General features: G+C 34.2%; 1 protein-coding gene across 7 annotated transcripts in view; it reads left to right on the top strand.

Annotated features, from left to right (window-relative positions):
• The window catches only part of NBEA (neurobeachin), a 467531-nt gene that overhangs the window by 153252 nt on the left and 296204 nt on the right, over positions 1–18075 (top strand). For 6 of the 7 annotated variants that reach the window (XM_069012126.1, XM_069012124.1, XM_069012118.1 and 3 more), the window contains 5 exons: positions 7891–8071; positions 8713–8843; positions 10139–10246; positions 11819–11987; positions 13422–13517. In XM_069012126.1, coding sequence (XP_068868227.1) covers positions 7891–8071; positions 8713–8843; positions 10139–10246; positions 11819–11987; positions 13422–13517 — 685 coding nt within the window. The remainder of the gene's footprint in view (positions 1–7890; positions 8072–8712; positions 8844–10138; positions 10247–11818; positions 11988–13421; positions 13518–18075) is intronic. The other variant, XM_069012137.1, reaches the window with a different exon arrangement.

The following is an 18075-nucleotide window of genomic DNA, read 5'->3' as shown; positions in this document are numbered from 1 at the left end:
AAATGCTGTCTCTTTACTATTTTCACTGTGTTAACTGGAAAAATATTTGCTATAAGCAAAAGTGAAACACTACAATTATTGTCTGTAGTCACAAGAATAACATAAAGGTCCTGATTTTGCAAGTGCTTCATTGTAAATATTGACAAGTATGAGCGAGTACACACTGAGCCATCTTGAAACACAGGCTGCACTATATCATTCCTTGAAGTAAAGGACATTGGGGGATATTTTTTTAAAGCAAACATTTTAGGCATCATTTGAAAATGATGGTGTTTTGACATCTTTTATATAAAAATATAAAATAGGCACAACATTAATTAGGCTGCAGTTCCATTGAATGCTCTTTGTGGATTTTAGCTCTTGTCCTGGTTTATGATACTGCAGAGCCATTCTACGGAATAATAATTTTGAGGTTCACCATTTCCCTCTATTTATTTTGGAAAGTATATGTATGTGTGTGTGTGTCTGTGTAGATAGTTACCTGACACAGCTTTAATAACTACACATCCATTTGTTAAAATATTGTGTGTCAATACTGCCTTGCTCAATAGCAGTGATTTTCATGCACTGATACAAAAGACTACATTTTCAAATTTCGGTATTATGCATGCATTTCTCCACTATATGGGGACTGTGTGTATTTCTTGAATGCTTAATTTTGCCATCTATCTGGGTCAATAAAATAAAAATAAATTGTAAAATAAAGCAATTCACTAAAAGTTGGGTAGCTGACTTCAAATTGAACAAAGCCTACTATGTGAAATTAAAAAAAAAAAAGATTCTTCCTGCCCATTCAACTCCATTCCTGTTCCTCAATGTCCATCCACAAACATTGAAAGGAAGGTGGATTTATTCATCACGGTGACTGATACAAAGAGTGCAGTACATCCTCCCTCCTTAGAGCAGGTGCTCTCCCTCAGTCTTGTTCTGAATCACAGTGTCGAAGGAGCAGATGCCCTGCTGGTCATCAGACCACTTGTGAATATCCATCATATGATGAATGAAGAGTTTTCATACTGATTCTCAGGCTTGTAATACTTGTGCATCCTTGAACTGCTGTGGAGAAGTGGATGGATTGCTGGTTCAGAATATATTTCTTCTCAGTCATGAAAGGGCAAAGTAGGCCGCTGCAAGCAATCAGTTACAAAAGGCTGTCTCACCCTCCTCCTTCCAGAAGCTGCTAATGGGAAGAGAGAAGAGGTTTGAAACTAGAAGATTTATATGACATCTCCACTGCATGAAAAGACTTATATCAGGCCTGCTACTGGCCACTTTCTGCCAGAGTAGTTCTTAAGGGGGAAAGGGCCTTTAGGCTTTTTCCCTCACTGATTCAAAGACTCACAGAATCATAAAATGGTTGTGGCTGGAAATGGGGCACAGGAGGTCACCTGGTCCAACACCCGTGCTCAAGCATGGCCACTTACAGCCAGTTTCCCAGGACTGTGTTCAGACAGCTTTTGACTATCTCTGAGGATGGAGTCTTCATCACCTCCCTGAGCAACCTGTGCCTGTGCTCAGTCAGCCTCACCATGGAAAAGTGTTTCTTGATTTCCATGTGGAACCTACTGTGTTATAACTAATTACATTAATGAATAGCGTTTTATCCACAAGGTACAGAGTTGAAATTTTGCATCTCCTGAATCCCTTCCAACCCCAACCATTCTGTTAGTCTGTGTAGTTCTGTAATTGAAACTGGGCATGGTATTAGAAATCTGCTCAAGCTGTATTGCACTACTCTTCCAAAAGGAAGCTGTTCACAGGCTACATAAGCTGCCTCACTGGGTCAACCCAAGGGCCCGTCTCCTTTAGCATTCTGCCACCAACAGTGACTGTTTGCAGCTTACATCAGAATGCAGAAGTCTGAGCAAGCATATTGATTGCTCTGATAACACTCCGTTTCAGCATTTAGGATTTTAACAACTAGAGAGGGTGTTTGGGCTGTCATATTTAATAACCACTGAAGAATTTATCCTACCAGACATCATCTAATCTTTTTTGAAGCTACTTACACTTTTAGCTTCCGTGATATCCTATGGCATTGAGCCTGACAAAGCAATTATATAACCTTCAAAGCACTTCTTGTCTTTGTTTTTTTTAAGCCTGCTTAAATGCATGAAGTCACTATGTGCTGTACTGTTTATGCTATGAAAAGAGTGGTTAATCATGTCTTTATTCAGTTCCATATCCTTTATGATTTTGTAGGATTGAGTCATATCTCCTGGCATGCCTGTTTGAATCCATACCATCTTCATCGTGTTTAGTCTCTGATCCTCCATATCTCTGTTCTGTGGAGCTTTTCTGGGGTGTCAAAGCCCTCACATTTTGTAGATCCTGTAGAATATATATATTCAATTTATCAACAAGTGTGAGCTCATTTTACTTAATTTATTCCTTCTTCACTTTCATGAATGGTGATGCTCCAATAGTCCCACTGAAGGTCTTTTGCGGCCCATAGTGAAATTTTAAAGTAGTAGTTCTTATTTCCTCCTAGTATATTTTATTTTTCCATAGGTCATGTGTTTACATCTGTTTATAAAAATTAATTTACTTTTTGGTCTGGAATAATGAAATATGAAAGCAAAAAAATTATAGAACAGACAGTAAAGGTCATTGCACCGTTTGTCTTCAGGATTATTGAAACAGGGATGGAATTCATGGAGAGATTAGGGTAAATCTAAGTATTCCCTTGAAGTGCTTATATGTGGCCTAGATTTCTAGATAATGGAGATCTATTCATCAGAAGCAAATGATTCAGCTACCTCTGATGTAGACATCTACCAGATCCCTGTAGAGTCCAGCTGGTGTGACTGTTACCCTGGAGCTCAATCCAGTCTCTTATGAGATAGCTTACTTGTTTTCTAATGGAGAAAAGAAGAAGCACACAGTTCCTTTTTCAATTGTCTTACAGTCCTGCTTGTGCACAGTCCCTTGATTTCAGTGAATCAGTCAGACTTCAAGCAAATCTGAGTTCATCCTGGGCTCATTCTTAAACAGTCTTAAATTCTGCTGCAAAACTCTCTTCTCAACAATCTAATACAGAATTAGTTGCTCTTAATGTGCTATTGCCTCTGATTTTTATAAAGCACCTATTTCTCATTAGTAGAACAGATGCTGAATATTAGATGCTTGAATTAATTAATTCTATTTGAAGAAAGCCAAGGAAAAATTTAGCAAAATGACTTTCAGAATGCTGGAGCAATTGTAGTTTTGGTTTGTTTGTTTTTTTTCTTTTGTGCAGCAGATTCTGTATTGTGTTCCCTCCCTTGCTAAAAAAAAAGAAGTACTGTCACAGTTTCCTTAAAAAGATGAACGTTTGAAAAATTTCAGAAAGACTTTTTTTTCCTTTGCATAGTTCAGATTTTGAGTGAAATGGCAATTCTTCTGGGCTGGGTGGAAGATTACTGCATGACTCCTTGCCTGCTGTAGAACAGGCAATCTTAATTATGGAATTGCCTCACTATGGAATTCTTGTAATAGAAATCTGCCTTTTTAGGGCAGATAGGGCTTTTGTTTTGTTTTGGTTTTGGTCTGGTTTGGAATTTTTTCATTTGTTTGTTTTTTTCTGTTTTGGGTTTTTTTTTTTAATCCAGACTAGGATGATCTGAATAGAAAACTTTAAATATGAATAGAAAAAAAAAAAAAAAAGAAAAAATGCATTTGTGGTGTATATAAACCACTCAAAAATCTGTGGGTAACTCAAGAGTGCAGAAAAGGTTATATGTTTGTATGGCATACAGGGAAAAGTTTATTTTAATTCACAATAATGTATTCCCACAATTTTTAATATTTCACTCAACTTCAATTCTACACTACATCTGTCCCAGGGTCTGTACATGGACTTGCTTCAAATGCTGATGTTTTTAAAGTTAAGATGTTGTGGAAGTGTGAAAAACAGGACCTGTAAAGGGAAAAGGTTTGCAAAAGATGCTTTCTGTTAATAGAAGCTGGTTTACAGATAACACATTTTGTGTAAAAGATAGCAGTTAGAAGTAATCACTGCATGCTACAAGGATAGCAGCTGTGACAAGGGCTTGAGGACACTGAGCAAGGCAAAAGAAATTTGAGGAGTTTAAATATATATTACAATTCAGAACAAATTTCCAGACCCCTTGCAATGAGTTTGTTTTTCCACTTATTCTAAGAAGTCTATAATTCAGCTTCTTACTTGAAGAATTCAAAACATCAGCTCTCAGATTGTCATCTGAGGGCTTCTGGTGTTACATGAACTGTCCACAAAACTCCATTAAACATTTAATGATGGCCTCATTTGGTCTGTGCCTTAAAAGCTGAGATGTATGACCTGTGTAAAGTGTTAGCATTATCGTGTTCAGGACTTGTGTGATTCCACAGGTTCTGTGTGGTCTATAACAATTCTGAGAATCAAAAGTGGTAAAACTGATATGCAGATTGTCAGCTAGTAATTGAGAGATGATAGCCACAGGTTAATTCTCGAGCTGCATCCAACTATGAAAAGACAAAGACACATTTAAAAACTGGTTGAGTGTGGTATTTTCTGTCCTGATAGGAAAGAAAACAGTTTGTTTCAGCCTGTTTTTCTTTTTGTTAGATTAGGTTTTTCCACTGTCTAAATCATAACAATGGTAACTGACATGCTCTGAAGTTTCTTTCTATTTTTAAAACAGAACCAACGAAAACTTAAGAATTAGTTCCTAGCCCATTGTGATAATAGAGAAAGTGGTTCTACCTAAAACTAAACCATAAAAATTTAACACATATATTTAATTGTGAACAATGAAATATGAATGCCAACTCAGACTGAGTGGCTTAGTAAATCTTGATTTTTTTTTTTCCTGTGGTTCAAAAGCATTGTCATATCTAGTTTGATACTGGTTTAGGTTGAAGAAATCACACCCAATATAACATTATAACGAGCTATCCTGTAGCGCATCCAGAGGAGGAGCATTATTCATGAAGATCCAGGTTGCTTTTCATAATTTATATTTGTTTTTTCCAAGCATTTGAAGCATATTTGCCTCCTCATAAAAGGATCAACTAGTTTATTACATTTCAGTTGAATGGCTTGTTGTAAAATGCTAATATCTATATAATTAGTTAAAATATTACTTTGTTTTACCTTGCTTCATAATTTTATTCTGTGTACTACATAAAAGATGTACATTGGTTTGGAAGAATCAGTGTTTACGTGAACTCCATAACAATGCCAGATTTAAAGTTTTCCTTGTGCATAGCTATCTTTGACAAGTCTTTATTTTCAAATGTTCATGCTGAGCTTAAATGTTTTGCTGTTTTAAATATAAATTAAACAAATGTATAATTCCAAGATACTAATTTGTTTCAATTTACCTTGTATTTTTAGTTAACTTAAATAATTTTCTTTTTCTTTTATTGTTGTGATCTGTTGTCTGTTTTGTCTGTTGCATGTCCAGGGTTCTAAGGTTAGTATTGCTGCTGTAAGTTTCAGTTTTTTGCATTTTAAAAAATACCTTTCTTTTTGATCATTTGATATATTGTCTTTTTTAAACTATTATTATTCTTACTATTATTTTCCTATATCATACAGTAGGATGTGAATAGGAATATATTAGGTGTAGTAATTAACTTTTCTTACCATATTTCCCTTGAGTACCTAATGCATTGCCAGTTATGGTGCTTGCTGTTAGCTCCTGGCCTGAATGTAGTTGGGTCCGTGAGCTAATTTAAGTTATAAATGCAGTTGTCAGTAGAGAAACTCTTTATGTCCTGAGCATGTTCATTGTATGGGAGGCTTGCCATTGCTCTTAAATTACACTGAGTAGTCATGGAACGGTGATGAGTTCACTTTTCAATGGGTTTTAGAGACACCACTATCTAAAATATTGGTGATATTAGAAGGCAGCTTGATCAATAATGGAATGTATTTTAAACACTATTACAGTACCAGTGTGCTGTATTTAACAGGTAGAAGTGATGGTAAACTTGGTGCTAGAAAACTGTCAGTCATTTTTTCCTCCAGGTAGCAGAATTTTAGGGAGATATGTAAAAAATAAAAGATTCTTTTTAATTCAAAGTTTGCGAGAATCTTGCTAAAATGCACTAAAGTCTTACATTAAGTGAATTTACTACATAACTTTCAAAAATAAAAAAGTAATAGATATTCCGAGAGGTTTAAGACTATGATTGGCACAATACAGTTGAAACTTGATAAAAATCAACATCAGGTAGTCAATCAGCTGCAAGTGAGCCTGATGTTATTTCAAGCATGAGTTCAAAGTTCAAGTTTCCATAACCACATATGAGTTTTTCTAGCAGACTGTTATGGCTATAGATTTTTGAAAATATATTTTCTTTGGGTGAATGCTTTCAAAAACTCTTCTTCCAGTCTATTATAAAAAACCAAGCAACGTATTTTTCCAAAAGTAGGAACACAGCACAAACTAAACAGGGGAGCCCTGGCTAAAGAGGAGAGGAAATAGGCTGAAAATCTTTCTTCTGAGAGTTGTCATTTTACTCTTTTTCTAATATTACTGGGCAGTTCAGACAGATGGCAGCCCTTCCCAAATCACTCATGTAACCGACACGCTACATCCTTAAGAGAAATTAAATGAAGGGCGATCTATCATTATGGTGACACATGCCACTTTGTATCTTTCATCTTTCAAAACAATTGTTTCCTTAATACTGTTTGGAACAGTTTGCACTTTTATAATTTTGGATGTAAAAGTATTCTTAGAAGTAAGCCATGACTGAGGCTAATAATGTTTTAGGAGTATGGAAATAAAGAAATTTTTGGTTTTCTGTATTTTTTATTTCCTTTGGAAGGAAATTACATTAAGAGCACAAAAAATATATTTTTTATAAATACTTTTAATCAAATTAATAAAAGTAGAGCAGCACAATGAAAAATACTTTTCAGAGGGCCCAAACTGTGTGCTCAAAAAGTCTTGCAACTGGAAAGCTTGTTGACAATCAGTAAGAATCAGCCATCTGTAAACAAATTTTAAAACAGTATTTAGGCATATAATTCTGGATGTGGACAAATATCACATATTCCTGTTTTCAATTTGGCTAGCTCCAGAGGTAAAAGTGTTTAAACTGATATATTTTTTTTATTAAGCTGACTGTTTCCTCACTTACCTGCACTGCTAAATACCTGAAAGCATTTGAAAACATGACTCTCGACATCTAAGTGTCTTTTTGGAGAACAACATTTTAGCTTTCAGAAATATTGACCTCATTCAGAAATCTTCTGTGGATTCCCACTAAAGAGAGTCCAACACTACATTAGGAAAGAAACAACAGCTCTCTGGGACATGTGAGCTGCATGCCATGTCACTTGTCACGTTTTTACTTTCCCTCTGTTGTTGTCATGAGGCAGCAAACATAATTGGAGAATTGGACTCTGTCAGGATTCTATATGCTGTAAACATTCCAGGGAAAATCGATTCATGGAAACAGAGTGCAAAACTGTATGTTTTTTTCCCACTCCATTCCTCACATTTGCTTGTTTATCTAAAGGAACATTAAAAAGTAAAAGCTATACACAGAGTTCTTTAGCCTTTCAGCTGTTACTTTTTTGGGTAGCCTATGGAAGAATGGAAGAATGTAAGAATATGTCGCACCCTTTTACACCATGCATTGTTTTACTATCTGCCCATACTTTGTCTTTATGTAGTTGCTAATAACTTTCTCATTTATATTAGACTTTTTCTCATCTATTTCAGCATGTAAATGTAAATAATTTTCTCACTCTTCATGCTGTCTTACTTTGAATTTCACTCACAGCTTATGTTAATGGTGTTAGTAGGAGATTTTTAAATAACTTTCAATCTATCTGTCATTAAGCATAACAATTTAGATTTCTATGTGTATGTGCTGTCTTTATATTTCAGTTGTGTTCAAACTCTTTAATTCAATTATCTCCTTTTAAAGACTGAATTGGAAAATATTGAAGTGACACAAGGAATGTCAGCAGAGACAGCAGTAACGTTTCTCAGCCGTCTGATGGCAATGGTTGATGTACTAGTATTTGCCAGTTCTCTAAATTTCAGTGAGATTGAAGCTGAAAAAAACATGTCTTCTGGAGGTCTAATGCGACAGTGCCTAAGGCTTGGTAAGTCAACAGACAGAATGTATTAAATAGTTACTTACAGATCAATGAGTTGCAATGGATCAAATAGTGACACATGTAGGAAAGGACCTTGTAGGTAGAGTTTGATGCGATAAAATAAAAATCCCATTTATTTTTGATTTGATACATTTTTAAGGCTAATTCAATTTAGTCATAAGAAATACATGTCTGAAAGTGTTCTTCCTTATATATTTCAAGTTGTATATATTCAGGGAGAGTAAAAGTATAAATATAAGCCAGTAAACAGATGATTTTTTTTTTTTTTCTTAAAACTGCTTTGCCACCTCCATGTTGCAGGTTTTCTTATCCAAGCCTTGATGGATTTGTAGGACTCTTTATAGGCTATGTAAGACAAAAAGAATGGGATACTTGTGCAGACTCTGTAGACCTCAATATATCTTGCAACAGTATGGCATTTATCTTCACTGTTTACTATTATTCATACCACTTATATTATTGATAATTTTACTGTTCCTGGTATAAAACTTGTGGGTTATTCTCAGTTACAATTTTCTTAAATCAACTTTTCAATTACTGCCTATTAGTATTGAGTGCTAATTGATATTCTAAATATTATATTGAGAAAATATGCTGATTTGTGGCTTTTTCATTTCTTCTTTTAGTTTGTTGTGTGGCTGTGAGGAACTGCTTAGAATGCCGGCAAAGGCAAAGAGAGAGAGTAAACAAGACGTCATTAATTGGCGGTAAAACTCAAGATGCTCTTCAGGGTGTAACTGCATCAGCAGCAACCAAGGTAACAGAGCCTTCAGTAACCAACAGCAATGGTGACAAGTCTGAAACACGGCTTTTTAGGATCAGAAAATAATTGTAATTGCCTTCTCAAATATCTGGCAAAAGCTTAGGTCTTTCCTGTTAACTGGTCTATAGTAAAGTGTGTGAGGAGGCTTATTTGAAACATGAAAACTTTGATGCAGAAGTATGACTGGAGCAATTCTAACCAGCTTTTTCACTCTTGCTTGGCCTATTTGAAGGACCAAATCCCCTTACTCACTTCTGTTATATATACCTGCATAGATTTTTTAGTCCATCAGGATACTTTGCAGTTTTGATGAAATTCTGCAGTTGAATCTCTGTTGGTGGAATATCTGAGTTCCAATGGCTTCAACAGACCTCTGAGTGCATATTAGACATCAGTATTTGCTATCTGCTTTTAGGAGTGAGTTTTATTGAATATTCAGTTACAGTATAGTTTTTTCCAGTGTCATTAATTCGTTCTTCTTTTTTTTTTTAAAAAAAAACAACTTATTCACAGCTTTAAAACTTTGTGGATCCAGAAATTAAAATCTGAAAAAATTTGGTAGAGCCCATGATTAAAATACAAGACATTGCATAATGTCTTCTTTTTTTCTATCATATTTTCATTACTAAATTCAGTGATTTTTCTTCTCTAAAGACTTTTTCAAATAGCCATTACAAAGTTAGGTCCTTTCACAATATTATTTCATTAAATCTCACAGAGACATTACATTTTTCAATAGCGCCACATTTAATGCAAAGAAAATCACTATAAGCAGACACTTAGGTGTTCAGGCCTCACATTTAATACAGTTTATTTTTTAAAGGAAGCATACTATTCTATGTTTTTTTAATAGTAGCAATTATTTTATAAGTAGCCTGTAATAAGTCTCAGTGAAATTAACATTTTTATTATATTTCTGCTCAGCATTTTCAAATGTAACATGCATATTAGAATTAATTTATTGTTTTTCTATGACGCAACAAATCTGTACCCAATCTGAAACAAACTTTTGTGTGCAAATTATTGTTTTAACTCTATCTAGAGACACAGTTCCAAGCTACTGGAAAGATGTAACAATTTATATCTAAATAATTAGTATTAAGATAGTAATTCAAAACATCACTTTTTTTCTAGAGCCCTTGTCTGAGTATTATGTGGGAAGCATGTTGGTAGTAACATATCATCTAAAATTAATGTAATAGCTAAAAAATTATAGCAAATTAAGGTTGTAACAGAAATGCTTCAGTATTTTGAGGGAACAAAAAAATCTCACTACTTTTTATTTTTAGACTCCCCTTGAAAACGTCCCTGGAAATCTTTCTCCCATAAAAGACCCTGACAGGCTTCTGCAGGATGTTGATATTAATCGTCTACGAGCAGTTGTTTTTCGTGATGTGGTGAGTAATACGTGCTGTAATTCTTTCTTCTGCAAAATCATCACTTATGTTTTGAAAGAGATTTTGATTGTACGCAAATTAAAAATATCCTTTGTGTGTCACACTTCATATATTTTTTGCAACCCATCTGCTTGTGGCTTTGTAACTACCAGCCACCTTCTGCGCTAAAAAATTATATTGATTAAGCTATTTGAGATTAGTAGTTAACTGTGTTTAACACTCAGCCTTAATCTTGTACTAGCCAAATAATCACAGCCAAGATAAATCAGTTAAGAGTTATATTGATTAAAATCATATTACTAAAGGTGTCAACTATTTGTCCAACCAGAGTAGGAGGAACAATTAGTATATATGTTACAGAAATGCAGCAAATTGGTTTGTAAACACAATTCTCACTTCTGCTGAACATATTTATGTATATAAACATATATAAAGATGTTTTTCAGATTTTTCTGCAATGGTTTTCAGCACAAAACTGCACCACAATGTGCTTGTTTTTGAATGTAGTACAATAGGAATTATTACTGTACAGCTGCAAGTACATATGTTACGTTTAAACTTCTCCGACCTGAGTTCAAAGTGTTGCCACTTTGCCCTCTTCTGTCCCCTATTCTTTTCTTAACTAATGAAGAAAATAATACAAGAAAACATGTTTCTGGAACTTCTGTGAAAGAAATTAATAAGAGAATTTCTAGTTATTTTAAGAATTGCAAAAGCATGCAGCCAGGGATATGTAATAGAAGGTACATACCTGTAGAATTGAGGAAAGATGAAACCACTATAGGAGTAGAGAGAAACTGGAGTCTTAATTCCATCGTGTAACTTTTTCATGATGATAAAAATAAAACACATTTCAGTTGAACTACAGCAACTTAATCTCAATCAGGAGAATATCTAAGCCATACATGGCCATTCCCTTGAACAGCAGATTATGGGGGATGAGAAGAAAAGATGGCAGCAAAGTTATAGTAGTCCTGGCTTTCACTTAAATCAGTCTTGGAAACCTAGGATTGCTGCTGACAGTCCTGTGGAAGGGGAAATCAGAATGTACAAGCTGGAATTTATTTCTGGAAGAAAAACAGTGGTACATTCTCCCTGCCTTTACATGTTACTAGAAGCTGTTATGCCTGCTTATACATCCAGTGTCAGCTAGAGAAACATCAGTGAGCTTAGATTTCCCTCTCAGCAATAGTACCCTTTACCTCCTTGTGTCAGGGACCTTCACAGTCTCATCCTTGGGGCGGCAGAAGACAGTTGCCCTTGCTGCCAGGAGGCCTTTAAAGCACTCTCAGAGTAGAGTCAGGCCTCTGTTTTGAAAAGTCCATTGGCTCCACAGACCTAGAGATTTATGTAGCTGCTGAATTACCTCCAAAATTCAGTACTTAATATGTACTTTTTGTGTGTAGTACTCCACTTAAAATCCACTCAGCCTTCTGTGTTATCCATTTGCTGCTATGCTGGCAGAAGCAGCATTTCAGAAAGGTATTACCCATTAAGTCTTGTGCTGGTCTTGTATGAAAATTCTATGGAAATATTCAGTATTCTGGATGTGCTTCTTTTCCCCCGGCACAGGACGACAGCAAACAAGCTCAGTTCCTGGCTTTGGCTGTCGTGTACTTCATCTCCGTCCTGATGGTCTCCAAGTACCGCGACATCCTGGAACCACAGCGAGAAACTGCGAGGTCTGGGAGCCAGGCAGGTAGAAATATCAGACAAGAAATAAATTCACCAACAAGTACAGGTAAATTTGTTTTCTTCAAATGTTACGTGATTTTTTTTTTTTTTTTAGAACTGTAATTATTTTACTACAAAGTATTTTTAGTGAGTAGCTTAAGAACCTAATAGGAAATTACATACTACTTTCTTCCTGTATAATAATTTAGGGTTTTAAAATACATTGCATATTTGAGGTATTCCCTATATTTGCTTATAGGGTATTACTAATTTTCATTTGTATATTGTTTTTTTATGTCTTTATTTTTCTTTAATTAGAAAATAATTAAAAAAAAACAAAAAAACAAAAAAAAACAAAAAAAAAACACAGGGTTCCTGCTGGAGTTAAAGTTGTAACGTACAAGGTAGTTCACCAAAAATCTTCCTGAATTTGTTATGTGCTGGGAAGAACAGATATCTTTATTCCATGGAGTGAATAAACAGAGAATACAGCTACTTGCCCATGTAAGCTCCTTTTGTTTGAGTGAGGAGATTTGTGAAAGGGTAGTAGTGGAGGACTGAGTACTTTCTTGGAGTCCTGCTGTATTGGTGGCTGCATTTAAAAGCCTATGGTGACAATATAATAAAAAGGAAACATTGCTATTGCCTTCTCTGACTGAACTGTTTGTGATTTTTTTTATCAGCAGTGGTTTTACTGGCATGTGTTCTTCAGCCTGAAAGGGAGGGAGTCTGTTAGCTCTCAGAAGCTGTTAGAAATGAGGGATGCAAACTTTACCCCACTTTGTTTCAAATATTTTGCGCTCAGTCCAGTATTTTTTTCTCAGTCCAGTATTTTTTCTTTCAAGTCTGATTGGATTGATTATAACTATACCTTCTGTGTTAAAATAGTTGAAAACAGTAACTGAATTTGTCCACGAAATTTTTTGTGTATGGTTTTGTTCTTGTGTTAATCTTTAATTGCTTTCTTCGTTTATGGAGTTGCTAATTTTCATTCTTCATCGAATTTTTCATCCAATTTGTGTCATATTTACATTTAGTCATTATTTTACAATTCATCATGATGTTTTAATTTGCTATGCTTACATAACTTTCTAAACTCAGTGTGCTTGTAGGCTTCCCATTTTAAAAATACTGTGTGAACATAGCCAGTTAAGAAAAATCATAATCTTTTTTGCCTTCCTGATCAAATGTTATGGTTCTGAACTACGAAACTGCTACTTTCATCCATGATTGTCTTGCCTATTTGCCTGTATATATCTATCTATCTGTGTCTCTTTTTCCCCATAAATGTTGCTCTTGTAGTGCCCAAATAATAGGTATGCTGTTTCCTATCTCTTGATACAGAACTTGGGTTTTTTTTCTTTAGAAATGCCTTTTTTTTGTTGATAATACCATATTTGCATGTTTCAATGAGATAGGATATCTGTCATGGATCCACAGTGGACCAGGCCACACATGAATACTAGCTGGCTCACATTTGATTCCATGATTTTCTCCACAGTTGTGGTCATACCATCTATCCCTCACCCAAGTTTGAACCATGGATTCCTTGCCAAGTTAATTCCTGAGCAGAGCTTTGCCCACTCATTTTACAAAGGTAATATTAACATCATCTCCTAACCTGTTTGGGTGTTCTTATTTAATGTAATGCACTTCAAGAACTAAATGTGATGTTACTGTTGATAAATAAGTATACGCCTCAGGTTACATGGAGATCAGACCTGATGATACCTTTAAAACTTTAACTTCCTGCCTACATTTTTCTAGAAAATATCTCTCCCACTTTTACTACAATTTATTATCTTTAATTATTATAAAATAAAAGTAAACAACAACAACAACAACAAAAACCAGTCAGGAGAAGGGAACAGATATAGGAAAATTTAAATGCCTTTGGTTTGTGTTTATTCTGCTGCAATATTAGGTCCATAAAAATAAAATGAGGCCTATTTTAAAAATATTACATACCACATGAAGTATAGTTTTGTAGTACTCCCTTTCCCTATATCTTTTCCTGTTCTTTTGCCTTCCTTTCTTGCTTTTTTTCTTGCCTTCCTGATGGTATGTAAACCTCTGATATTGTATGTGAATTATTTTATGCCTGTTAGTTAATGTGCTGTGCTGTGTTTCTCTTGAAGGAAACCAATTTTTCTACCAAAGCAACTATTATATGTTTTGGGCCTGATTTGTTCTGTTTTGTTTGTTTGTTTGTTTTAATAGATACTCCATAAGGTAGGAATATGGGGGATTCTTGTCATTTCTCGGAAAAGAGAGGGTTACCTGAATGTAACGTTAGCCAAATTTGCATGTACATTTCCACAATTATTTGCATGCACCGTGCTGTGAACACAGAATGTAAAACAATTTTAAAAATTTAACCTGATGAAAATGTCCTTGGTATAATTTCGTAAAATCTCGTTTGGTAAAAAGACTGATTTATAAAAAGCATAAGTGATTTAGAATGCATCCAGTTTATAAAGAACAGGATAGTTAACTTCCTACTTCAGTAATAAGGTGACTTATGCTGTCATATGCTGTTCTGGGAGCATTATGTTAAAATACTTATTACATCAACTATAACTATCACTACGTTAATCTGGCATTTCTTAAGCTTTGATGTGTGCATGTATGTATATTAAAAATTGCTTTAATTTATAACAGTGTGTAAGCCAGGGTTTGTGATTTTGATTCATAAGACTATTGTCTGCCATACAGAGAAAAAAATATTTTGTATTACTCAATATCCTGATGTAAATGTAATATTTGTTGTTGTGACATAGTTACATTTGTATGATTTAATCCATCATTGATAGAAAAAGTAATCTCTTAGTTCAGAAGTACTATGTGGTGCTTCACAAAAGACCACTGAAACGTCATTAGATATTGTTTTGAGTTATTTTTTTGGTGAAAAGTTTGGTTTAGTTTGGGTTTGGGTTTGGGTTTTTTTTTGTATTTAGAGTAATTTCTGTGTATCAGGCATAGGATATTTTATTTTCAACCATGCTTGCTTGAAAATTGGGATTGGTTAGACTGCCTCAAAACACTTATTTAAAGACATTTTAATTTTTGTTAAATTTAACACAATAAAAATTGACTATGCAACATAAGTGACGTTATATTGCTATTTGTATGAAACGTGACATTTGATATAATGGATGGCAAAGACAGGGGAAAAACAAATAGTTCTTCTTATCCACAGATAGTACCTGAGTAAAATATATGTATCAAAAGCAGGAAAAAAGGTTAAGAAGAAATGGCAGCAGTCCTGCAAACTCACCAAAATGTTTACAATAAAGCATTTTTAAAGAACTATTTTTTATAATATAATATAATATTATTATCTATGATACTTGTTTCCTTGAGTTCAAGCAAAATAGTTTTGGTTTTGAAATAGTTTAATAGAGCTACATTAACGTGTGAGCAGATTAGAAAGAAAAGTGGTTTGGCTTTCGAAATAAATTATTCAGTAAAGGAAATGTTATCTGTGGTTAGTTATTTTATTTGTTGGTGTCATCACATCCTTAAGGGTTTTATCTCTTTGAGGTCTCAGTCTCATACTCTTTACAGCTTCACCCATTAGAGGAAGAATAATTCCACTTTTTATATTGTGAATACAGTTCCTCAGTGTTGAACATCAGCAAAAAGTTAAATGAAAAAAAATTGCAAACACTGTCAGAAAAGGCCCGAAGTCAAAATATATTTTGTCATTTCATTCCAATGGCTAAGCCAATTGGTTTCTTTTTAGTGACTTGCTTTCAGATGTTGGCAGCAAACTTAATTTTTGAATATTATTTTAAATTTAAAGTTATTTTTACTTAATACCGAGTGGTTTGATGTAACCTTTAAAATTAATAACATATTTTTAAAGCAAAGTCCCACTTAATAAAAAATTGATAGAAATTAATTGTTACCTGGAAGTGAAGACATATATTATTCATTCCATATGACACTAGATGGATATAAAGAATTTCTTCTTTGTTTATCAGGAAAATTATGTCATAATTGTTAGAACTGTACAGGAAAAGATCTCCATGAATTCAGGAAGAGGGATTGAGTCCTTAAAAGAAAACAATTTATCCGGTTTTAGTAGAATAACAATTTATCCATTTTTAGTAGAATCTAATTATCTGACCAGGGAACTTTGTAGGGAAAGGGTTAGATAGAATTAGGTATTACCAGTATTTAAGATAATGATTTTGTCAGTGATGCTCTTTTTTTTTTTTTCTTTCCTTTACATCTTTCTTTCCTTTACATCTTTCTTTCCTTTACATCTTTAGTTAAAATCTATTTAAAGCTGTGTGAGACCCTACTTGTCTCAGGTACATTACAGTATGTGATCAGCGAATGCTTCCCATGAGTGCAGCTGGTGTCAAGTATGGGTTATAAGAATTTTAACATCATTTTATGTGATGAAACTCTTCCATTATCATCATAAAAAATATTAAACTTTGCCTTCTTTATTGTGTATGAAAAAAAGATAGTATTGAAATAAAAGACTTTAAAATATATTTTGCAGGGAAATATATTCTACCTTTACTTACAAATGTTTGTAATGGTAAAATAATGTTTCTTTTACTATTATTCAGATATTGCTCATATGCTAGGTGTTATCTTATGGTGCCTGAAGGAAAAGTTCACACCCAGGAAGAAAAAACTACTACACTAGTGTCTATGACTACCATTTAACAGTAAAAATATTTATTTCTTTATAATAGTCTATCCCTCTGTATTTATTTTTCCTTCTAATCTGATCCATGGGGACAGAAAAATATACCTGTATCTGTAGATTTACTCTTATCATAGGTTTGTTGAAAATGCTTGTATTTCTCTTCCTTGTTTCTGAAAACTTTAAAGTGTCTTCAGTACTTCTAAATTAGTCAGTGTTTAGTCAGACAAAGCAGATCTTACAAAATTAAGAGAAAGTTCCCTCTCTTCAATTAGGGTCATATATAGTGTTACGCTTTGAAGTTATTCATTAGCAGGGTCTCAAGGGAAAAGGCAGATCAGAACTTTGCTCTTGCATCTGAAGGTTGTCTGTGAAACACAGTCCTACAACAGTAAATGCTGCAGACTTGCTTCTTTCTCTTCATCATACCAAAGAATTAATTAAATTTAAAATTAATTCATTAAATAAATAAAATACGGAGATTTGGTAAAGATGAGAATAGCATTAAAAATGATTGACCAAAACCTCTGTAGTGGATTTTGTCTCAAAGTCTTCAGTCATATATGAGTTCTACTTTCTGGAAAATATTAGTAATGAATCAATATTTGAGCTAGTCATCCTCATCTGCCTTAATAATAGGTGAAGAGAAGTAAGGGCACATTTAGGGTACAGTTCATCCGACCTGTTTTGTCACTGTAGACCTCTGTCTTGGTCAGATCAATCCTGACTCCCATGACATGGCTTAGCTGAACTGCAGACACAAACACTGGTTTATGACAAAAGCTGGAATCAAGTTCTTTGATGTCAGCACTTGATCCAATAATGTGTCTTAGTAATATCCCCATCCATAGCTATAATGTTTTACATATATGTTCATAGATATAACTGTTTTAGTCAAGACATCATTAGTGGCCATTTAGTGGTTAGCAAGAACTACCCTTGTGAACTTAGCATAAAATGCTGAAATTTTCATTTCTGAAATGGGAGCAATTGGAATAGCTTAGGAAGTATTGGTTTGTTCTCTGTTGATTTCTCTGGTTCGATAAGGATATTTTCCCAAAAGTGGTATGAAAATATCTGTGTTTTGTCAAAGGTGTGGAACTAGAGACAGAAAAACTGAGAGCAGCCCTTTTAGCAGGCAGGGGATAATCAGTACATATCTGAGAGAGAAATACCTTTTCACTGGAATAAGGGGAGAGATAGAGGAGCATGGTACCTTCTGTTAGTAACAGCTAATCAGCCTTACCACGTAAAACCAAGTAACGTCTTCAAATTACCGCTACAAATTTCAAGCAGATTTAGCTACAGTGGTCAGCATCACTTGGGATGAGTTTTTTCGCTTCTGGTTGTTACTTGCTTACCTTGAAGGTTTATTGGACTATTTCTTTCAACAATATTTCCACATTTCCCACAGTAGAAAAGCGTGATATATTTTTTTTTTCTTTTTACACTTCAACTGGCAGCCTGTTAATTACTGAGAACTCAATTA

The sequence above is a fragment of the Aphelocoma coerulescens genome, chromosome 1 (assembly GCF_041296385.1).
Source record: "Aphelocoma coerulescens isolate FSJ_1873_10779 chromosome 1, UR_Acoe_1.0, whole genome shotgun sequence".
NCBI classification, from domain to species: domain Eukaryota; kingdom Metazoa; phylum Chordata; class Aves; order Passeriformes; family Corvidae; genus Aphelocoma; species Aphelocoma coerulescens.
The sequence above is the reverse complement of the archived record's forward strand: the minus strand, read 5'-3'. Positions and strand labels throughout refer to the sequence as shown.